At 45.9% G+C, this 24,225-nt stretch overlaps 1 protein-coding gene across 1 annotated transcript; it reads right to left on the bottom strand.

The window, feature by feature from the left end:
* Positions 1-1,853: 1,853 nt before the first annotated feature.
* LOC134933552 (polymeric immunoglobulin receptor-like) lies at positions 1,854-22,992 on the bottom strand. Its single transcript, XM_063928857.1, has 7 exons — positions 22,894-22,992; positions 17,972-18,307; positions 17,051-17,386; positions 13,540-13,863; positions 7,113-7,436; positions 4,407-4,436; positions 1,854-2,204 (listed from the first exon to the last, which is right to left on the bottom strand). Exons 1-6 carry the CDS (start codon positions 22,940-22,942, stop codon positions 4,414-4,416), a joined length of 1,392 nt encoding a protein of 463 aa, XP_063784927.1. The 5' UTR covers positions 22,943-22,992; the 3' UTR covers positions 1,854-2,204; positions 4,407-4,413.
* Positions 22,993-24,225: the final 1,233 nt, after the last annotated feature.

Raw genomic sequence — 24,225 nt, 5'->3', positions numbered from 1 at the left:
CAGCTATTCACCAGTGTCATCTAAACTGTTCCAACATGTGTGGCTGCATCTTGCGCAATCAAATATTGGTAAGATCTCATTGGCCAGTATGTAACATCTGGTATCTATGGAGCAGGAGAGGGGGGGATGGGGGCCTTGGACTGCACACCCTAATTCTAAACATAATGAGAGGTGCTACTATGCTGAGAGATGTAGTTTCACAAAGTAAAAAGAGAAAATGTAGGTGCGCTCTAAATACTAAACACTGCTAATCAGAATAATTATAATAAACTCTGCAATATAACATAGAGTGAATTTGAGGTGCTTAATATAATTTTGGCCAAAAATACGGTCCCACCAACCGGACAAGGTGACATCATTTGGTGGGTCACTAACATATTCATATTGTAATACCATAATATAGTGCCCAAAATATTTTGTAACCAATGTAACACTTTTTAACACTCTAATTATTACCTCTCACCTATGTAACACTCTCAACACATAGCTGCTGCTTCCTACTAATGTAACACTTTTTAACATTTAAACCTCTCAGTGTGATGCCTTAGGGCAGTTGGCCTGTGCTGGCCTGGGAGGGTCCCGTGCTCTGTACTTGAACCTTAGTGTTAGGGGCCCACCAGTTGTGGCCACCTGGCTGAGGTTGGTGGGCCCATATCTTTTGCCAAATTTATGGCAAGCACCTCAAATTTACTCTGTGTTATATTGCAGAGTTTATTATAATTGTTCTGATTAACAGTGCTTAGTATTGTGAACCTACATTTTCTACCTTTTCTGTGTGGAACACCTAGTATATGCCTGTAAACATAAATGGTTACAATGCATATTTATTGGTAAGCTGCTTAATCAGATTGTGATGTCACTCAGGTGCTAAAAGGGAGGGGTAATTCTGGGTAAGAAAAAAACATTTTTTTCTATCCCTAATGCACACTGAGTGAGAAAAAACACTACATAAAAATCAGATAATACAGAGATCTTAGTTGCGTATATCTGCAGATATAGGGTTAAGCCCCCAGGCCGAACGGCAAGGCGTCTCTGTCATTGGGGGTCCCTAATACTAGGTGTGGGTCCGGGGTGCAGGACCCAATCATGTCGGCACAGGTCGGCTACGCCAGGGCAGCACACAGGTGAACAATTAGTAAAGGTCAGCATTTGGAGGGATTGCTGACTCCAGAGTGCCATTGGAGAAGTTAGGGGTGTCTCCAGGTAAGCTGGCTCTCAGATGCTGTAGGAGCCATTATCATGTGGCCTTACACTGGGCTATTAGACCCAGACATATTTGTCATTATTTATGGGGTGGGTTTGGGGTGCGTTTTTCCCTTTGTTGGTGCTGCTAGGCTGCTTCAGGTTGGCACACCCTAACACTTTATTAACACTTATGTTTTTCCCTGTCACATTGTATATATTTTTGTATTTTAATTACACCTCACTTACATAGCACTTATATGCTTCTTATTAACCCTGACTAATTTTCACCTGTGTGCTGCCCTGGGGTAGCCGACCTGTACCGACATGATGGGGTCCTGCACCCCAGACCCACACCTAGTATTAGGGACCCCAATTGACAGAGATGCCTTGCCGTTCAGCCTGGGGGCTTAACCCTATATCTGCAGATATCCGCAACTAAGATCTCTGTATTATCTGATTATTATGTAGTGTTATTTCTCACTCAGTGTGCATTAGGGATAGCTATATGTTTTTCTCTTAAACATAAATGGTTACCCAGCAATTTGGTGTCTTGACCACTAACAATTTATCCACAACTGCGGCCAGTGGTTTAGTGGCCAGGCCCCCAGTACTTGGGAAGTACAGGGCTGTTCATGTGTAATTTAGGTCTTCACAAAAGTGAAATAATCTTTCTTCATTGCATTTTTTTTATTTTATTGCAGAGAAGCATCAACACATCCATCATTTAAAAATTAGAGCCAAATGAAGATGTAAAAGATCATAAAAAATATAAAAAAACAGAATAGCTGAGATTACATTGGCTGTAAAAGACACGAAAACAAACCAGTTATCTGATGCAATGTGATACATAACAAATTAGTAATATTGTTGCTATCATGTTGCGAGGGAGAAAACATGAATGAATCTGGTTATTGTTCCTCATTTTTGGGTTAATATCCGATATCTGGTTTATCCATGATCTGCAGGATAATCTCTGTTGACGGTATCGTTCCATGGGCCATCCGAGGTATCATCCTAGCCTGCAGAGATATTCAATAGCAAAGATTGTGTTACACATTAAGGGAACATAGGGGGAAATGTATCCTCTTATAGGGGGTAATTCAGACTGTATTGCTGCAGCGGCAGCAATAGCGATCGCAGTCTGAATTACTATGTGCAGTGTGCACACGCGGCGGGCGCACTGTGCATGTGCAGCCAGTGGGATACTATCAGCATCTCACTGGTGTGATCGCCTCTGCCTGATTGACAGGCAGAGGCGGTTGTGGGGCGGGAGGGGGCGTGCCAATGGCGTTAGAACGTCGTTGGTGTGGCACGGTCCGGACAATGGAGGCGTGTCTGGACCGTTGGGGGGGTGGGCGGCGGCGGCTGCGTGATGTCACACGCAGCCGCTATGACCCGGGATGCGGTGTGTAGCTCCCTGCCAGAGTGCAGTAGCTGCTCTGGTAGGGAGCTACTCACCAGGTACAAAAGCATCGCCGCCGTGTGATGCTTTTGTACCTGTGCGGGGAGGACGGGGGACTGACTTGCGGGGCGCACTAGCCCTGTGCTGAGCCTCCCCCCGCATGTCAGAGTAATTGATTGTAGATGTGCTAAGTTTAGCACATTTACACTCAACTCTGAATTACCCCCAAAGAGTGGAGAAAGGGATAAATTGAGGAGTTGCCCATAGCAACCAATTCGCTTCTAGCTATAATTTGTCAAGTACATTGTATAAAACGACAGGTAGAAGCTGGTTAGTTGCTATGGGCAACTTATGCCCTGACTTCTCCACCCTTTAGAAGGTTTGATACGTTTTCCCCAATGCCATAGCAGTATATTATTACACAGTTTATAAAGAATAACAAGGACAAACTATTGCTTACATTTTAAGGGGTTTGTTTATGAAGGCCCCTCCTAAATAAGGACTTCCTGTCACTCTGTGTAGCTATAGAACTGGTAGCTGGAACTTGGGCTACCATTTCAAGATTAAACAAGAAAAAGCTTGTTTAAAACTTCAAATCAATCAAAAAATAAGTAAAAACAAAAGTACAAAAATGAAACTAAAAAAATGCTTGTGCGTGTGATAGCTAGTGATCGTAATTTCCAAGAGGATGGCTCTGATATTTAGGGAGAAGCCCCGTAAATGGAGGTAGTAGGGGCGGGGCCTTTCATGGACTTCAGCTCAGTAACCCTTTACTCGTCATTAGGAAGAAAAGGGAAGTATGATACTCGCCCGCCCGGTGATACGGGACTTCCGGATGTCTGCCATTCATGCAGATGGAGTGGAATTGAGAGCCCAGGATGCTTTTGCCAGCAAGACCTGTTGAATCCTGTCTCCTGAGGGGGCTACCTTTAATAGTGAGAAGTCCTCTCTCTGATCTCTACAAGGCTTTTCTCCATTAACCACATAACATGAGATGCAACCACAGCCAGCTGGGCTTCCGTTAACATTGGCACATATGTAGAATGGATTTTCTCCTCCTTTGCCAGCTCCCAACCATTGATGTAGTGTTCTCTGACGGCCAATGCCACTACTAAATGTATATTGCAGGAATCCGTTGCAGAGGGGGGGATTGATGTTTTTAGGAAAAATATTAGCCAGTTAAGTGGTTAATAAATAGGCCCGTCATCCTAACTTTTTATGTCACCAGGGTCATGTGACATTCACGTGTGATTCGCTGCAGTGTTGCCGAATAATAAACAGCAGCACTATGGTGGCACCAAGACATGATGTTCCAGTTGCATACACACCTAGGGAATCAGGGCTTTAGTCATGGGCATCCGTAACTGCTCGAGGCTCTGAACCCTGGGCAGATGCCTCATCTAACCTTAATACAATGCACCACTGATAATGGGTCTTGTATTTCCACATTTGCAAGAGAATGGCAGATTGTCTAAGCCAGGCTTCCATATAGCAAGTTCTCATTTTTAAATGGTACATACTTGCCCAACTCACGAATTTGGGGTAGAGTCTCCTGGCTCCCAAAAGAGGGCGCAAATTCCCCACAGCCTGCCACCCAACTGTGAAGTGGGCGGGACACGCGTTTTGCTGTGAAACATGTCATCGCGCCTCAACGCCAACATTACAAAGCCAGGAACTGCGATAATGGGACTGTGGTGACATGATTCACTGTGTTCTGCCCAACTGCCTCCTCCCCTCCGCTTACATCCGGGACAGAGAATTGGCAAGGTTGGCAAATTTGAAATGGTGTTTAAGGGTCATAGTAGGATTACATATTTACCTTCGATTCAATGTCTTGTCTGGAATCCATCTGCAATACACATAAATTCAGAATAAAGCATTCAGTTATTATATACTATTACCACTACAAGCTTCATGAAGAGCCAGCCACAGACCGCACAGTCACAGAAACTCCAGGGTGATGTGGCTGGAGTCAGGGCTGGGTCTAGACATTGTACTACCTGGGGCATGTTCTAAAAAGATTTAAAAAAATTTCGGCCACATTTGCAATGTGTAAATGAATGTTTTCATGCGAATATATTAAAATGTTCCCGACTCTGATGAACATCTGGACGCAGTGTGATACTTTAGCGATATTACACTTCCAGGTTTCGGGTCCCCAGCAGCCAATGGGGGTCATTCCGACCCGATTGCTTGCTGCAGTTTCTCGCAGCGCAGTGATCAGGTCAGAACTGCGCCGGCGCCGCAGTGCGCTGGTGCATGGCAGCCATCATTGTCTAGCGATTGCCTCTGAGGCAGAGGTGGTCGCTGGGCAGGAGGGGGCTGGATGGCAGCGTTAAGCCGCCGTTTAGGGGGCACAGTCCGGCCAACGCAGGCGTGGCCGGACAGTTGGGAGGGCGGTCCGCTGCGGCTGCGGTCCGCTGCCACTGCGGGACGGGGAGCGACGAATAGCTCCCAGCCAGCACGCTAATGCTGCGCTGGTTGGGAGCTACTCTTCAAGTGCACAGGCATCGCCGCTGTGCGATGCCTTTGCACTTCTGCGGGGGGGGGGGGGGCGTCACTGACATGCGGGGGCGGACTAGCCCTGTGCTGGGCGTCCCCCCGCATGTCAGTGTGAATGATCGTAGCTGTGCTAAATTTAGCACAGCTACGATCAACTCGGAATGACCCCCAATGTGCATGAATGGCCGTCGGCCGGCACGTGTCACTGGGGGCCTACGGGAATAAACATTGAAAATAAGTAACCCATAGGCTGCTAAGGAGTTATTGTATCAGGAGATGGAGTTATAGGGCCAAACTCTGGAACGCTTGGTAAAGCAGGGCTGCGGCTGCTGTTGGAAATGGAAGAACTGTACATAGTAAATCTGGGGGATACTTAATATTTGTGGGTACCCTCCTAAAACATGTTTTTGGGGAAAATCCAGCAAATATTTGATGATAACTAGGCTCCATAGACACAGGAGAAAAAAATGTCATGGCACTACATGGGAACATGGGCAGCCACCAGAGATATAATTAACAATGATCTATTTCAGCAGGGGGGAAAAATTGTATTCATTTGTAATAATATATATTTTTTTAAATTGTGTCATTAAATATTATCCTAAAATAAAAAATAAAAATTTCTCAGTAAAAGTACTGTACATATGCCATTATTGCGAATCTCCCAGCATTTCACCTCCACCCATATCAGGTGGAGAACAGGCAATGTAGATACAGATGTTCTAAGTAGATTTAAACTATATATTTTGAGACAAACATGAAGCTACAATGAAACAAGGGACTGTTGCGGGGCAGATGTGTGAAGCACTGATAGGACTGGAGAAGTGTGGCTTGGTAACCAATCAGCTGCTGCGTATAATGTCATAGACTGCACTTGATAAATGGTTACTTCAGAGCTGATTGGTTGCATGGCACACTCCAGTCTTACCTGTATTTTTGTATCTGGCGACATTTGCGAACACGTTAGAAGAGACAGAGGCCCTCATTCCGAGTTGTTCGCTCGCTAGATGCTTTTAGCAGCCGTGCAAACGCTAAGCCGCCACCCTCTGGGAGTGTATCTTAGCTTAGCAGACGTGCGTACGAAAGGATCGCACAGCGGCTACAAAATATTTTCGAGCAGTTTCAGAGTAGCTCCAGACCTACTCCTAGCTTGTGATCACTTCAGACTATTTAGTTCCTGTTTTGACGTCACGAACACGCCCTGCGTTCAGCCAGGCACGTCTGCGTTTCCCCAGGCACACCTGCATTTGTATCTGACACGCCTGCGTTTTTCAGCACACTCCCTGAAAACGGTCAGTTACCTCCCAGAAACGCCCCTTTCATGTCAATCACTCAGCGGCCAGCATTGCGACTGAAAAGCGTAGGTAGACCTTGTGTGAAACTACTTCGGCTGCTGTGAAAGTACGTCGCACATGCGCATTGCGCCGCATACGCATGCGCAGAAGTGCTGCTTTTTTGCCTAATCGCTGCGCTGCGAACGAAAACAGCTAGCGAACAACTCGGAATGACCCCCAGAGACTGGAGTCTGTTCCATTAAGTCAAATTGTTACTTATTTTTCTGGAGGATATTTGGGGGCACAACAGAGAATTTATGTGACACTATTCGTAGGTAAATATTACACTATGGAAAGAATCCGGAGACAGGCGCTTACACCAATAATTAAGCTTCACTGAACTCAAGAGGAGGCATATCTTTAGTTGTACTCCCTATATATTATTTACAGTAGACTATTTCCCTGAATATTAGTGGGTAACTTGAATTACTGTTTGGATCATAATATAGTGTAAGGTAGTATTTTCCTGCAAGGCCACGCCCATTTGCTGCTAAGCCACGTCCCTTTTTCCTGGAGCGGCCACATTTGAGGGGTGGATGGGGGGCATTTTTGTGTTCGCACTGGAAGCCAAATTGGCTAGAAAGTGAAACTGCCCTGGATAGCAATAATAAAAGATAAACTTTGGCCCTTACAGCTAAACAACTTACTATTTTACCATAAGTTCTGTAATGTACAGAGTAATAACTCACCGTCCTCTACCTCCACGGTTATCTCTTTTATCTTGTCGTTTAATATTCCTGGGGTCTCCACACGGCAGCAGTAGGTCCCTTCATCTTCCTTCATCACTCTTTTGATGGTCAGCGACACGTCCCCTCTTGCTATGTTCTCCCGCAGTTTGTACCGGTCTGATTCAGCCCAGGTGACTACTTCGCCGTCCGTCCAGACAAGGGTATTGCTGCATTTGAAAACTGGACAGCGGCCTCGTCCCCAACACATTGTTGTAGTGCCTTCACTAACATTATATGAGCAGGGTAATGTCAGTGTATCACCTACCAGCCCTTTCACATGGTCACCTGTGTATATACAGAGAGACAAGGAATCACAATTTATATATGTCACAGTATATGCTCAACCTGAGTGCCAAGCGCCTATTTACTGTAAGATAACTCTTTGCTGGTCAGTATACGCCCTCCTGCAACTTTTATTTGTCTTTTTCTTTCTTGTATACTTGTGTGCCACATACTTTCATTATCTATTGACAGTTCTTTATAACAAACACCACTGGCGTATCTAGAATGGGTGCAGGGTGTACGGTGCACACGGGACCCCTACCCACCCACCCTCCCCATGGCCCCACCAATATATATATATATATATATATATATATATACATATAACTCTCTTAATCAGTTTCGGGTTAAAATGGGGCGGCAGAAACTTAGATTTAATCCAGGAACTTGTCAAGTAATTGTCTATGTGCCATTGTTTGGAACGGGTACCGATCTTCCTCTAGACTAGATGGTTCATACCTAGTCCCCACTTACCCATATCATGTGCTACACAAAGAACAGTAGAAAGAACGTACATGCAGAGCCGGATTAAAAGGGGGTACAAGGGACACTGGGGGTCATTCGGGTGGTCTGCGCACGTGCACGGGCTGCAGCGTGACCTTAGACATTGCTGGCGCGTCCCGGAAGAATGTGGCAGTGTGATTGACAGTGGCGGGCATTCGCGGGGCAGCAGCGCAGCATCGGGCGAGGCGTGGTGGTCCAGGCAGGGGCGGGCTTGGAGCCTTTTCAGGGGTCCAAGAGACAACACACACAGCCGCTCCGATAAAAAAAAATGGTGTCGGATCGCCTGACAGCGCAGCCAGGCCGAGCTTCCAGGGGTCAACCTTAATTCGCTGCATCCACAATGTAATTGTGGACGCATTGGGAGGCGGCCCATCATACATGCTGGGCGTCCTTGCACTGTGCTGGGCGGCCTCCAGCAAGTGAGGAGATGGACGCAGATCTGGCTGCGTATGCGGCGATCCACGTACATCTCTCAATAAGGACCACTGTGCCCCAGGCCCCCCTCTGTCAGGGGGCCCCCAGTCAGAGCACACTGACTTCACCGTCTCTCCCTCTTGTGCAGCAGGAGAAGGAAGAACCAGGCAGCCAGAATGCGATCAGTACAGTGTTCGGTGCAGCCAGAGATGCAGGAGTTTCAGGTGTCATGAACTACCTACGGGACTTCCCAACCCGAGGAGAGATAGGACCCAGACAATTCAATCAAGTCCTCTCTCTCCTCCTGTGTAACCTGTTATCTGATGAGAGCAATCGGTATTGGAGAGAGACACACACAGAGAGACCTTACTCCTGTCCCAGTGTGTAATTGGTACACCATTGGTTTAAGTTTAATATGCACAATCTAATATACCCCCCCACCGAACACAATACTGCACTTGCACTGTGCAAAGTGGGGGCAGGCAGGATGACAAGTTGGTACGGTGCTGACAAGATGTGCAGGGCCCTCTGTCTTAAGTGCCCCCCAAAATGCTTAATCCAACTCTGGGTGCATGGTGTGCTGCACAAAGTGTTTTTAGCATGTAGTGAGGACATGCAGGTGGCGTGGAGGCACATGGCGTATTTACAGTCCAAGGTCTAACATCATCTTAATTCATGAATGGAACAGAACATGAAATCTACAGACCTCATCAATCCCTACATAGATCTCTAAATAGGGAGGCACAACAAGCTTCTTACCATCCTGCAGGACGGAACAAGCCCATAAACATGTCCCTTTTTCCCTCGTCTAATAACCTTTATGAATAAATAGTCATTGTCTTGGCTGCCATTAGAAATTTTGGGGCCCTGGACTGACAAAATAGTCAGCCCCTCATTCTGCCAATGTCAGCATTCAGACCACAATGAAATGTCGTACCACACTCTGGGGTAAATTTACTAAGATTCGTGTTTTCCCGTTTGAGGTCAAAGTTCAATCACGAATGACATCGAAAGTGTAAGTATGCAACTTTTTGAATTGATTACGACTAATTTACTAAGCTGCCGTATTCTGCATTTTCGGGTATTCCGATGTCGATGTCATTCGTTTTTTTAGGCAGTGTTTTACGTGAGTGACTTGTAAAACACTGCCAACTTTAATACAATGAATCTCGGCCGGATCTGAGAGATCCGTGCTGGGCTTCATTGTGCACTTTGTTTAAAAAAAAAAAAAAAGTTTAAATGTTAAAAAAAAATTGCGTGGGGTCCCCCTTCCTAAGGCAAACCAGCCTCGGGCTCTTTGAGCCGATCCTGGTTGCAGAAATATGGGGGAAAAATGGACAGGGGTTCCCCCATATTTAAGCAACCAGCATCGGGCTCTGCGCCTGGTCCTGGTTCCAAAAATACGGGGGACAAAAAGCGTAGGGGTCCCCCGTATTTTTAAAACCAGCACCGGGCTCCACTAGCTGGACAGATAATGCCACAGCCGGGGGTCACTTTTATACCGTGCCCTGCGGCCGTGGCATCAAATATCCAACTAGTCACCCCTGGCCGGGGTAACCTGGGGGAGTGGGAACCCCTTCAATCGAGGGGTCCCCCCCCCCAGCCACCCAAGGGCCAGGGGTGAAGCCCGAGGCTGTCCCCCCCATCCAATGGGTTGCGGATGGGGGGCTGATAGCCTTTGTTGATAGTTATGAATATTGTTTTTAGTAGCAGTACTACAAGTCCCAGCAAGCCTCCCCCGCAAGCTGGTACTTGGAGAACCACAAGTACCAGCATGTGGCGGAAAAACTTGGCCGCTGGTACCTGTAGAACTACTACTAAAAAAATACCCCAAAAATGACAAGACACACACACCTTGAAAGTAAAGTTTTAATACATCCATCCACACAAACATATACACATACTTACCTTATGTTCACACACAGGTCGGTCCTCTTGTCCAGTAGAATCCATGGGGTACCTGTTGAAAAAATTATACTCACAAAATCCAGTGTAGATCGGTCCTCTTCAAATCCATTTGTAATCCACGTACTTGAGAAAATAAAAAAACGGAGTCCCGACCACGAACTGAAAGGGGCCCCATGTTTTCACATGGGACCCCTTTCCCCGAATGCCAGAAACCCACTCTGACTTCTGTCTAAGTGGGTTTCTTCAGCCAATCAGGGAGCGCCACGTTGTAGCACCCTCCTGATCGGCTGTGTGCTCCTGTACTGACTGACAGGCGGCACACGGCAGTGTTACAATGTAGCGCCTATGCGCTCCATTGTAACCAATGGTGGGAACTTTCTGCTCAGCGGTTGACCGAAAGTGACCTCACCGCTGACCACAAAGTTCCCACCATTGGTTACAATGTAGCGCATAGGCGCTACATTGTAACACTGCCGTGTGCCGCCTGTCAGACAGTACAGGAGCACACAGCCGATCAGGAGGGTGCTACAACGTGGCGCTCCCTGATTGGCTGAAGAAACCCACTTAGACAGAAGTCAGAGTGGGTTTCTGGCATTCGGGTAAAAAGGGGTCCCATGTGAAAACATGGGGCCCCTTTCAGTTCGTGGTCGGGACTCCGTTTTTTTATTTTCTCAAGTACGTGGATTACAAATGGATTTGAAGAGGACCGATCTACACTGGATTTTGTGAGTATAATTTTTTCAACAGGTACCCCATGGATTCTACTGGACAAGAGGACCGACCTGCGTGTGAACATAAGGTAAGTATGTGTATATGTTTGTGTGGATGGATGTATTAAAACTTTACTTTCAAGGTGTGTGTGTCTTGTCATTTTTGGGGTATTTTTTTAGTAGTAGTTCTACAGGTACCAGCGGCCAAGTTTTTCCGCCGCATGCTGGTACTTGTGGTTCTCCAAGTACCAGCTTGTGGGGGAGGCTTGCTGGGACTTGTAGTACTGCTACTAAAAAACAATATTCATAACTATCAACAAAGGCTATCAGCCCCCCATCCGCAACCCATTGGATGGGGGGGACAGCCTCGGGCTTCACCCCTGGCCCTTGGGTGGCTGGGGGGGGGGGACCCCTTGATTGAAGGGGTTCCCACTCCCCCAGGGTACCCCGGCCAGGGGTGACTAGTTGGACATTTGATGCCACGGCCGCAGGGCACGGTATAAAAGTGACCCCCGGCTGTGGCATTATCTGTCCAGCTAGTGGAGCCCGGTGCTGGTTTTAAAAATACGGGGGACCCCTACGCTTTTTGTCCCCCGTATTTTTGGAACCAGGACCAGGCGCAGAGCCCGATGCTGGTTGCTTAAATATGGGGGAACCCCTGTCCATTTTTTTCCCATATTTCTGCAACCAGGATCGGCTCAAAGAGCCCGAGGCTGGTTTGCCTTAGGAGGGGGGACCCCACGCAATTTTTTTTCCGAAAATTTAGAACATTTCCCCCCCCCCTTCCCACTGAAAAACATGCACGGATCTCATGGATCCGTGCATGCCTATACAAACACGGGATAAAAAAGCAGGTCTGTTTTTTTCTAGCACTTTTTCACGATTTGTATTTTATCACGGCAGTGTTTGGCTATTGTCGGCAGTGTTTGTGTTTTGCACTTTTTAGTAAATTCCCGATTTCTAGCAAATTGCAGGCGTATTTGACCGATGGTGTATTGATTCGTGATTTTTTCCTAGGACTTCCAAAATATTACGAATGCCCTCATCACTGCCGTGATTATTGCTTAGTAAATTACCGAGATGACACTTTGATAAAAAAACGGCATCTCGGTCAAAATCGGGACCTTAGTAAATATACCCCTCTGTGTGCATGGGCTGTGTCTTTCTTGTAAGGTACAGTATTATATTAATCCCTAACATTCCTGAATACAAAACAGTTGCAACTTTGTAACTAAGTAATACCTCATAATAATTAATAATAATTTTGATAAACTCTTTCATGGAGTAAAAGTGAAGTTCTTATCACACATTTGGACCCATCCACCGTGTCCAGATGACTCCATTAGATGGGTTTATAACAGTGGCAGATCCAGGGGTGGGGCTGCAGGTCAGTTCAAAATTTAAAAAGGGGAGCCACACCAACTGCCACAAACTGCCATTTCAAACTGACTCACTGGCAGTTGGTGTGGCTCTCATATTGGAATTTTGAACTGAGTTCAAAATTGGGAAGCCACCTCTGGTCCCTAACATCTCTAATACTAACACATCATATTAATTTATCTAGGTCTTACCTTCAAATAGAGCCCATATTAATATGTAGACAGCAATGTAGGAACCTGTGCTAATCAAAGCACCTGAGGGTAAATGGGAGGGGTGCCAATACCAGAGTGAAGGAGCCTCACCTTCAAGTGTACAACATATACACAAATATAGCGGGAAAATGGGGGGATTAGACTGCACACCCTATTTTTTAACATAGTAAGAGGTGCTACCATGCTGAGGCTTCCAGTACCATACTGGAGAAAGAACAAGGGGGGTCATTCCGAGTTGTTCGCTCTGTAAATTTCTTCGCATCGCAGCGATTTTCTGCTTAGTGCGCATGCGCAATGTTCGCACTGCGACTGCGCCAAGTAAATCTGCTATGAAGTTAGGTATTTTACTCACGGCTTTTTCTTCGTTCAGGCGATCGTAGTGTGAGTGACAGGAAGTGGGTGTTTCTGGGCGGAAACAGGCCGTTTTATGGGTGTGTGTGAAAAAACGCTACCGTTTCTGGGAAAAACGCGGGAGTGGCTGGAGAAACGGAGGAGTGTCTGGGCGAACGCTGGGTGTGTTTGTGACGTCAAACCAGGAACGACAAGCTCTGAACTGATCGCAGATGCCGAGTAAGTCTGGAGCTACTCAGAAACTGCACAGAGATGTCTTTTCGCAATATTGCGAATCTTTCGTTCGCAATTTTAAGAAGCTAAGATTCACTCCCAGTAGGCGTAGGCTTAGCGTGTGCAAAGCTGCTAAAAACGGCTTGCGAGCGAACAACTCGGAATGACCCCCAATGTGCACACATCAGCATTTTTCTTTCTCAACTATGGTGTATATAAGCAGCTAGCCATACTATGGAGGAGATGCATCAAGCCTTGAAAAGAGATAAAGTTGCTCCAAGCAACGAATCATCTCCTAACTGTCATTTATCTAGCACAGTCTATCCAATGACAGATGCTGGCTGCTCTGGGCAACTGCACCACTTTATCTCTCTCCAGTGTTTGGTACATCTCCCCTTGAGAGTCATACTGTACCATCATGTATCTGTAGACGGACTTCCTTCTTGATGTCATTGAGTATTCCAGGGACATCCACGCGGCAGCAGTACACTCCTCCGTCATCCGCAGTTGCACCATTTATTGTGAGTGAGACATTTCCCTTTTCTATGTTCCCTAATAACTGGAATCTGTCGGCTTCCCTCCAGGACACTTTGGCTTCCTCAGTAGTGAGGACCTTGCGGTCACAAAAGAGCAGTCTACAGTGGCCTCTGCCCCAGCAGGTGGGGTTTGGGCCATTATCAGCCGAGTAAGAGCAGGGTAACGTGACTCTGTCCTCAAGTGACCCTTTCACGAGGTCAACTGTGAAGTGTGAGCAGAGAGAAGAGAAACAAAACAAGAATGATTCAAATTACAAATGTTGTTATTCTATAAAATGACAGGTATAAGCTGATTGGTCGCTACCTACTCTGCCTTTCCTCTTTAGAAAGTGCTATACATGCCCCCCTATCATGTTACAGAGGTCAATCCCAACCAATCACTTCATATTCCCATCACTGAATCAATGGGGCTGGACAATCTCTGTCCTGATCCCACATTTACTGTATCAACGAATTTCCCACTTTGTTGAACTCTTCCCATCGGAAAGGTCAACATTCAGAATCCTCAGCTGGAATGCCATCTTGGCACATAGGCAAATGGGCATACTATCACAAAAACAGGTACATTTATTTCTGTGGGACCGCATTTTTCAGCTTGTCCCATATAGTCAGTTGGATTCTGCAAGGACTTAGGGGGAGATGTACTAAGCAGCGATAAAAGTGGAGAAGTGAGCCAGTGGAGAAGTTGCCCATGGCAACCAATCAGCTGCTCTGTATACTTTTATAATATGCAAATTGTGAATGTTACGTCAATACAGATTGGTCGCCATGGGCAACTTCTCCACTGGCTCACTTCTTCACTTTTGTCACTGGTTAGTACATCTCCTCCTTAGACTGACATAGTGAATACGGGTGCAGTTAGGTTTAGGCTGCGGTGGGACGGTTAGGGATAGGCTGCGGGACAAGATATCTATCCCAGTTCCGCTCATGTATGTGTGAAAGTTACCTCTTAGGGGCCTGTTTATCATCCTTAGTAAACTATAATTTCTTGTCATTGCAATATGTAACGATATGAAATTATTTCTATTTGCTATGTAACTAAATTCTCTTGCCGGGACAGTGGCTCTGATAGCCTGCCGGGCAAAGAGTAAATAGTAAATTGATAACTTACGCTTGCCTGTTGCGCATGTTACTAAAATCATGGTGACTGCCGCAGATTTCTCATAATAAATGGCCCCAATAATTAATGTGGCAAGCTTCTAAAACTGCCATTTGGGGAGGACTGAGCACAAAACTGCAATGAGGCCATAATTAAAGTTCACCTAATCAGAGCTGTATACAGCTGTAACTAATAGGCGGAATGCCACCTGATTTAGTATGTACATTATGCAAGGAATAGGATGAAGGAATCTCGTACTTGCTTATCCTCCCAAAAGCTGCAGGAGACTCCCGATTTTATGGGTAGTCCCCTCAGAGCCGTCTTTTCATATGGGCTCAATGGGCTCTTGCCCAAGGGCCCCAGGAGTATAAGGGTCCTAGGATGATAGCTGAAGGTCCCCTCTATCAAGGGGTACCAGATTTTTGAAAATCGGTCCTGGGGAACCGGAGATATCCGACTTGAAAGCAGTGGTCCCCATCCAAGCCTGTTAATTGCTCTTCCCAGCCAGATATCTCGGGTTCTGTCTGACTTAGAGTTTTTCTGAGGGTATAATCCAAAAGCTGAGACTCTCCCCTTTTTGTGGACACTGGCGGCTTGTCTCTACTATGCCCAGAACCAGAGATATCAGCCTTCCAGCAGATGGTCCCTGCTCCAGCTCCGCACGCCTAATATGCAGTTTTAGATTTTCATTGGTTAATTGCTCTGGTTCCTGAACTCTGATCCCCAAGTCCCCAAAACCTTCTTAAAGTTGGGACTCTCTAGTTTTTTGTCCCATTCAAAGCTAAGAAATATATTTTCAGAAACTTGAGATATCTGCAGTCAAGCAAGCTGTCCTCCCACCAGAAAATGATAAATATTAAGCCCACTCCACTATCCACCCCTCCCCTACGTATTAAACACCCCCTACCACCCTGGAAGTCATGTACCGGGGCTTCTTCATTCAGCCCAATGCCTCATTCTATAGTTTAGCCCCATCTGTGCAGTAAAGGAGCAATTAGCAGAAATTACTGCTCCAGGTCCTACATGCTGAGCAGAAGATAGAACACCCTCTACCACCCGTGGGACATCAAAGCTGCCGCTGATAGCACCTCCCACCCCTACCGCTGGAGGATGGGTAGGGGGCCCAGTGCATTGCTGTGCCCAGGGGGCCTACACTGCTGTTAAGACGGCCCTGAGTCCCCTGCAGCCCCAGAAGGGCAGGCGACTCTCCAGCATTCCGCCCACTTCTCAGTGAAGCAGGCAGGATGGGGATAAAATCACTTCAATCTCAGTAGCAGTGTGAAGGGGGCAGGACTGGAAGACGTGATCGCGTCATTTAGTCCTGCCCCACGTTTCCACAGATGGGGGGGGGGACTAATGACATAACAGTCCGATCATGAATAACTCGGAGAAAGCTAAAACTAAATTTACATTTTTTATGTTATCGCCTTGCAAAGACTGAATAAAAAACAAAAGCGACCTTAAATTGTAATTGCAAAATTAACACGTTTTTGATTTATGTAAATTTTCAGATCTTTTAAGTACGACACACTTTTTAGAATAGAAAAACTGCAATTATGGCCACATTGTACTTTAACGAATAGGTCCCCTAGCATTTAATGCAACAAATGGAGGAAAATTGGGCAGAATATTGTCAGAGCTTGTAACACGTTGCTTTGATGGTGGTACTGCAGAGGCGTCACAAGGGGAGGAGTGCGGACGGCACCCGGGTGTCACCCTTCCAGGGGCTGATACCAAAATGCCGGCTCCTCCACAATGCCATGGAGCCAGGTGCTGCAATGTGACATTATTGTGAAGCACCTCGCTCCTATTACTGAGGAGCAGTCGGCAGTGCAGACAGAGTCTCCAGAATGCAGCTCAGCATCTCCGGGAATGCTGACCACAGACCTCGGAGTGATGTAAATGATGGCTTCCTGCTAAGCCACGCCCCCTGCAAGACCACACCCCTGAATTGAAGTTAACATTGACTTCATGTGAGGCCACTCCCTGCTCATGAGGCTACACCCCCTTTTCAAAGGCGCGCGTGGCTAATTACCACACTGCGTGTCACCAATCTCAGTGTCGCCACTGGGCGCAAAGCCTCAATTTGTAGTATGTTGCATGTATAGCACATTTTTAATTTGATATAAATTTTACCATCAACTTTCTGATATCTTTAAAATAGTTTGGTTCATGTTGTCTAACACAACACACAACTTTTATACAACTGTGTTAAATAATCCCAGATAAATGGCGTATATCATATACAGTCAGTGTTTACTATTACATTATCTATAGGTTAACAATTTACCATCTTGTATCTCCAGTTTTATATCCTTCTTCTTGTCATTGAACCACCCTGGGATTCTCACTCGGCAGCAGTACTCCCCTTCTTCATCCTTGGACAACCCACTGATGGTCAGGGACACGTCCCCTTTTGTGATGTCCCCCAGTAACTGGTATCTACTAGATTCTCTCGATATCACTGTGTTGCCGTCTGTTTTAAGGATCTGGTGCGTACAGCCGGTGAGTCCACAGTCGCCTCTTCCCCAACACATGTCCTTCACACCTTCCTCAGCATTGTATTTGCAGGGTAAGGTCACTGTGTCACCCACCGAGCTACTCACAGTGTTGTCTTTCTTCATGGCTACAGAGCAAACAGAATTAATGGCCAAAACATGCTATGAGGCAATCAGTTCTTTTATTTTAACTAAATACCAATGGAATGGGAACTGTTACCACGTTGGGACACCATGGGGCTGATTTTGAATGCTGGGCACACCCCTGGAGTGATGTAACGTGGGGCTTCCCGTGAGGCCACACTCCCTCTTCCTGAAATTACGCCCCCTGATTATTGTAAATGTGATGTTCCCACAAGGTCACACCCCCCTTTCCATGAGGACACAACCCCTTTTTGACTGTGGGATGGTTTGTTACCAGGTGTCCATGTATAGTTGACACTGGGATTTTAGGCACGCCCACAATGGGCTGTGCTACAGACACTACATCCAGGTGCACTAAAGCTTTTGGATGGTGCTCCTTCTGGATGGCCCTCAGAAGGAGATGTACAATTGCAGGCATACATTGCAATCCTGGCATCGAATGGAAAAACTAATTTCATCAAGATGGCTTCTGATGTCCATCCCTACCTACAGCTTGTTTGATAAAGTGTCTTGGAAATACATAGTTACATATGTAGGTATGGGGATCAGCGAGTAGGGAAGCGACTTACCTTCCTGTATCTCTACCGTTACCTCTTTCTTCAGTTCAATGCCCAGTCCTGGAATCTTTACAAAGCAGCAGTAAGTCCCAGCATCATCCACGGTCACTTTACCAAGTTTCATGCTCACTTCTCCGAATTCTAAGTTTCCCGGGAAGGTGTATCTGTCCGATTTTATCCAAGACACTCTGCTTGCATTAACCTTGGCGATTGGACGGTTACAGCCGAAAGCTGAACAGCCACCTCTGCCCCAGCACATGGCCGCCACGTTACTGGTGGAAGGGTATGCACAAGGTAAAACCAGGCCCTCACCCTCTACGGCCGTTACACGATAAGCCGATATCAGGGCTGAAGGGGAAAACAAGACAGTTATTATAGTGAAGATGAAATTATGTAGTGTTCAATCAATCTGCAAGTGACGTATCCTCAACAATATTTTAGCAAAGCATCTACTCCCGTATCCAGTGCATTTCTCAAACAATTTTTACAATTTACATTTAATGTTTAGATCCATCTACATCATTCGGTTTGTGTGCAGGTACCGTACTTCCCGTCAATACATTAGGTTAGGGCAGTGGTTCTCAAACTCGGTCCTCGGGACCCCACACGGTTCACGTTTTCCATGTCACCCAGCAGCTGCACTGTGTATCACCAACTGTCACATTTTAAAAATCTACAGGTGACCTGCAAAACATGAACCGTGTGGGGTCCTGAGGACCGAGTTTCAGAACCTGTGGGTTAGGGGATACTTCACCTTTTAAAGACCATTAAGAACAGACTGTGGGATGCAGTTAATTTGCCGACTGTCAGGATCCCGGCTCCCTAGACTGTATGCTGTCTAACACGTGACAACTACTTATATGGTTCACACTGGTTTGGAAAGGCAATACATATTGCCATGCAGAGCGCTGTGCCCCTCCAACCTGTGGCAATAAAATCCTTTGTTAGCCGCAGTCAGCTCTGCTCCATTGTTAAGCGGCGATGGAGGGGTACAAAGGGAACACTTGAGCCAAGCCCCAAGATTCCAAAGGGCCCCAGCCCCTCAAGAATCTCGGAGTCCAGTACATGTGTCCCCTTTGCTTGTGCAATGGTGCTGTATTCAGAACGCCAGCGCAGGCAGCCTCAGAAACTCAGTTTTTTATTGTTGTCTGCACAGCGTACTTAATGTGATGACACCACGCCTCTGGATCAGAGAGCAGCTGAGCCAAGTCACAAGACGGGCGAGAAATGATGCTGAAGGAGACCAAGAATAGGGTTTAGAGACACAAAGAGGGGGCTGAAAGACACAGAAGGAGGATAATCCTGCGAGACACAGGAGGAGGACAGAGCCTGAGATACACAGGGCGGGGGGGGGGGGGAATGGAGGAGAGGCTGAGAGATACGGGGATGGGAGTAAGATTAAGGGACACGGGGAGGAAAATGAGGCATATTGGGACATAAGGGTGAGAGACAGGGTGGGGCATGAGGCTGAGAGACAGGGTGGGGCATGAAACTGAGAGACATGGGGATGAGGCTAAGAGACGAGGGAGGTGAGCGGATGGCTGGAGATGTAGAGACATGGGGGATGAGGCAGGAGAGATGGGGTAGAGGCTCCAGCAACATTGGGTGAGCATGGAGAGACATGGGGGGATAAGGTTGAGAGACACTGGCAGGCATGAGGCTGAGAGACATGGTGGGGCATAAGGCTGAGATACAAAAGGGTTGGGCATGGAACTGAGAGGCACGGGGTAAGAGACAAGGGAGGGCGAGCGGATGGCTGGAGATGTAGGGATACGGGGGATGAGGCTGGAGCGACACAGGCGAGTATGAGGCTGGAGAGATGGGGGTTGAGGCTCCAGTAACATTGGTGGGGATGAGGCTGGGGAGACATGGGGGATAAAGTTGAGAGACACTGTCAGGCATGTGGCTGTGCAGATGGAAGTGCAGGGATGAGACTGGAGAGACACCAGGGGGATGATCCAATGGCTGACCAGCCTTTACTTACAGTGGAGGGATGGGGGGCCCCAAAGACATAAGTGTGTCGGGCCCCAAGTTTCTGTTGTCAACCCTGGTTAAGCAGAGCTACAATACAATATATGTAGTACCTAAAAATAACATATAGCGACACTTTGCACCAAACATGCGGCTCTATGTACAGTACTTTATTTGCTTAGACATTCATGGTGTATTCAAAAGACCACATGACAGATAATCTGTAGAGCAGTGAGGTACAGTGAGGTCAATGGCTGGCGAGGCACATTTACTATTCACATATAGGATTTGGTGGTGAGCTTTGACTATAAAAATGATATAAATAAATAATAATAAATAATATAGAGATGATATGGATAATACAAAGGTGTTTTTTTATAATATATAAATATATTGTTTTATTGTAATCCTTTTTATAGTAAAAAATCTGCCTACCCTGACCACACGTCACTGCTATAGAGAGGTTCCTACTCTCCTGATCTCCACCACCAATTCATCACACTGAGCATTTTGTCAAAATGTCTGATGCCCTCTATAATCATAATGGGAACTCATTAAGAGCCCCCCACATACACACACTGGGCTTAGACTTGCTGCCACCCTGCCCATTGTTGCATACTCTCCAGGAATGTTTGGAAGGCTCCTAAATTTTGGGGAGCCCTCCCTCACTCTATGCCTGTAGACCAGTCTCCCAGATCTGGTCTCTTGAAGATGCATTTACTGTGGCCACACCCTGTGCAGTAAAATACTGTAAATCACAATGACTCTATTTGTACATCCCAAATCATAGGCTAATAGTAAATTAAAATGAAGACTACAGATTTAATCTACATTTCAGATGATGAGTGCAATTGTCCTATGCAGCTATCAAACACATGTGAAGCTTGAGTTTTATATATGCAACTGAATGTAGCTCCTAAATAAATACTGCACTTCTCTAAAATACTACTCCCCTACAATCACTATATTAATGTAAAAGACACTTAATTATGTTTCCATTGTGTCCACAGTGTATAGTGGTGGTGCTGGTGCTTGTGGTGAATGATGGTGAATGTGGTGGCAGTGGATGATGGTGAACGTGGTGGTGGTGGTGGATGATGGTGAAGGTGGTGGATTATGGTGAAGGTGGTGTTGGATAATGGTGAAGGTGGTGGATTATAGTGAAGGTGGCGGTGGTGCATGATGGTGGAGGTGGTGATGGTGGTGGTGAAGAAGGTGATAGTGGATGATGGTGAATGTGGTGATAGTGGATGATGGTGAAGGTGGTGGATAATGGTGAATGTAGTGGTGCTGATGAAGGTGGTGGATGATGGCGAAGGTGGTCGATGGGGGTAAATGCTGGTGAAGGTGGTGAATGATGATGAAGTGGTGGATTGTGCAGGTACGGATGAGGATGCTGATGCTGATGATGGTGTGATAGTAGTGAAGGTTGTAGTAGGTTATGATAGTGGGTGATGAAGGTAATGATATTGGTGATGGGGTTGATGGGTGATGATAGTGTTGGTGATGATGATGATGATGATGATGATGATGATGATGATGATGGTAGTGGAATCAGCATCTAGAACAATTATGCTTGGCTGTTGAAACCATAAAGTAGTAAAGTAGAGCTGTTGCATGACACTTTTAGGCACATTATCCACCCTCCGTCCTCTCATTTAAAAAGATTTTATAACAAAAGCTCAGTAAGCGTTAAACATCTTGGAAGAAACATAAAAAGTAGTTAGTTGTTGAATTACTGAATTAATTGCTAATAAACTGCCTCAGGAAAGATATCTTCATACCTTCCTCCCACTCTTAGATTCACCCCCTCAATATGAGACTGTTGGGCTAGTGTGTATGGACTGATCCAGAATTTGTCACTCATGACTCCCATACAGGCTAACAAAGTCTTCCCTCCAGGAATTGATCCCACACAATTGTTCCTTACTGTGTATTCCCTGAGTTCTCAGATCTCCAAGAAAGTTATCTATTCCATACAAGAGCTTCTATCTGTACCTAGATCTACAATGTTTACACTCTTCCCTTCAGGCACCCATTGTAAACCACATTATTACCCCACTACAAACCATTGTTTTCTTAAGCTTCACTTTATGGTCTTTAGATTGCTTACAGTTAACCCTCAAAGGAACTGCATGTTTTGGCATGGGAACGGGACATGGGGTAGATACTGAGGAAGAAGGGATAGGCAGAAATGAGTAAAAATTCAGCTTAATGCTCCAACCTGTGTAAGAATCACGGCAAACTCATACAAACAGATGTATAGATTAGATTGTACCTTGTACCTATTCGCCTGCACGCTTGCTTCCCTCAGGTGGTATGATAGATATCATAGCACAGTAAGAAGGGCACCATGGCCCACAAATTGTTGCTTTGCCCAAAAGTTGGGAAATTTAGGATTCTGTGCATAATCTAATCCTCTCATTCACAAGTGTCTCACTACTGTGCTGCCTCTCATTCTCCCCTTTACCAAAGTCTGACCTTAACATGGAAACACACACAGTTGTTAATTAGACACGTACTAATCGCAGCTACCTAGGCTATAGCCCCTTACCAGCAGAATACAGAATCTCTCCTGTCCACCACCTTATACAACTCTGTTTGGCATATATATTACTAAGAACACATCACCAGTATAACACTTGTTCTTTTGTGCAAAGTATACATAAATCACCTTGCCGTCACTTGCAAATGTCTCAATACATGTCATTTAATGCATACCAACACCTAGAACTCAGAGAGGATCATTTTCTAACATTACTCCAAAAACAAATATGGACTAAAACCTTAGCTGATAATCAGAATTTGGTTTCATTGTGTAGAGCCAGACAGGTGTGTGTGTGTGTGTGTGTGTGTGTGTGTGTGTGTGTGTGTGTGTGTGTGTGTGTGTGTGTGTGTGTGTGTGTGTGTGTGTGTGTGTGTGTGTGTGTGTGTATCTATAAGTACCCAAGTACCCCACGTACCTGGCGTTAGGCACATGAGCACAGACAGCCATAAGATGAACAGCCCCATCTTGTGTAATTCTCTGGAGGACGCTGATGGTAGAATAACGAAAACCACTGCTGAGAGGTAGAGATATATATTTGGAAGAGGAGGCGGAAGGACATGTGAGGGAAAAAACAACAAGACCATCTTGATACTGGAGGACTTACAGGAAATAACAGCTTACAAAAAAAAAAAATACAGAATTTTGGAAAAACGCTAAATAAATGTTACAGCCACTTAACACATTAGGGCCAGAGCTTAACTCTTTAGTTACTTTGTTTTTACATACTGTATTACACCTATGCATTTATTCAGGAACCAGAAAATCTAGGGGGGTCATTCCGAGTTGATCGCTCGCTAGCTACTTTTTGCAGTGCTGCGATCAGATAGTTGCCGCCTATGGGGGAGTGTATTTTCGCTTTGCAAGTGTGCGAACGCTTGTGCAGCCGAGCGGTACAAAAAAGTATTGTGCAGTCTCTGAGTAGGTTTGAACTTACTCAGCCGCTGCGATCACTTCAGCCTGTTCGTGTCCGGAAATTGACGTCAGACACCCGCCCTGCAAACGCTTGGACACGCCTGCGTTTTTCCAACCACTCCCAGAAAACGGTCAGTTTACACCCACTAACGCCCTCTCCCTGTCAGTCTCCTTGCGGTCGACTGTGCGAATGGGTTCTTCGTTAAATCCATCGCTCAGCAACGATCCACTTTGTACCCATACGATGCGCCTGCGCATTGCGGTGCATACACATGCGCAGTTTTGCTGAGTTTTTACCTTTTCGCACCGCAGCGGAAAAAACTAGCGTGCGATCAGGTCGGAATGACCCACTAAGTGCCAGTGGTCATTATTGGTCTTAGCAGACAGCACAAGGAGCAGCGTGACTTTACTAAATGATCTCAGCAGTTATATTCTCTTTGGGAATACCGCCTGTTTTTATTTGTAACATAGAAACATAGAATTTGACGACAGATAAGAACCACTTCACCCACCAAGTCTGCCCCTTTTAAACTATTATGTTTTCACAGATTTTATTTTTAATTGCCCACGACGTTCAGCACATCACAATTTGATTTGAGATATCTTTTCAACTTTCTACCAAATACCGCTTGCTAATGTAAAGTTGGTGACAATTGCTTATCAAATTGCTACACAAATTCTGTTGACTTAAAAAGCTGTAATTGTGACCAGATGTAAATTAGCGACTGTCCAAAGCGACTATGCCGGTTATACGCCAGGCACGCAACACAGACACTTCTGGCCCACACTTCAGACAATTTGGAAATCAATTATTTTATGTGCAGCAAATGCATTT

Source organism: Pseudophryne corroboree, chromosome 6 (assembly GCF_028390025.1).
Source record: "Pseudophryne corroboree isolate aPseCor3 chromosome 6, aPseCor3.hap2, whole genome shotgun sequence".
NCBI lineage: Eukaryota > Metazoa > Chordata > Amphibia > Anura > Myobatrachidae > Pseudophryne > Pseudophryne corroboree.
The sequence above is the reverse complement of the archived record's forward strand: the minus strand, read 5'-3'. Positions and strand labels throughout refer to the sequence as shown.

What these genes read in the sequence shown, in the direction of transcription:
- LOC134933552 (XM_063928857.1), bottom strand. Translation starts at nt 22,942, where the DNA reads ATGGGGCTGTTCATCTTATGGCTGTCTGTGCTCATGTGCCTAACGCCA. An exon ending in GCTCATGTGCCTAACGCCAG is followed by an intron (nt 18,308 to 22,893) that starts GTACGTGGGGTA and finishes TTTCCCCTTCAG; the next exon opens with CCCTGATATCGGCTTATCGT. An exon ending in AACGGTAGAGATACAGGAAG is followed by an intron (nt 17,387 to 17,971) that starts GTAAGTCGCTTC and finishes TTTGCTCTGTAG; the next exon opens with CCATGAAGAAAGACAACACT.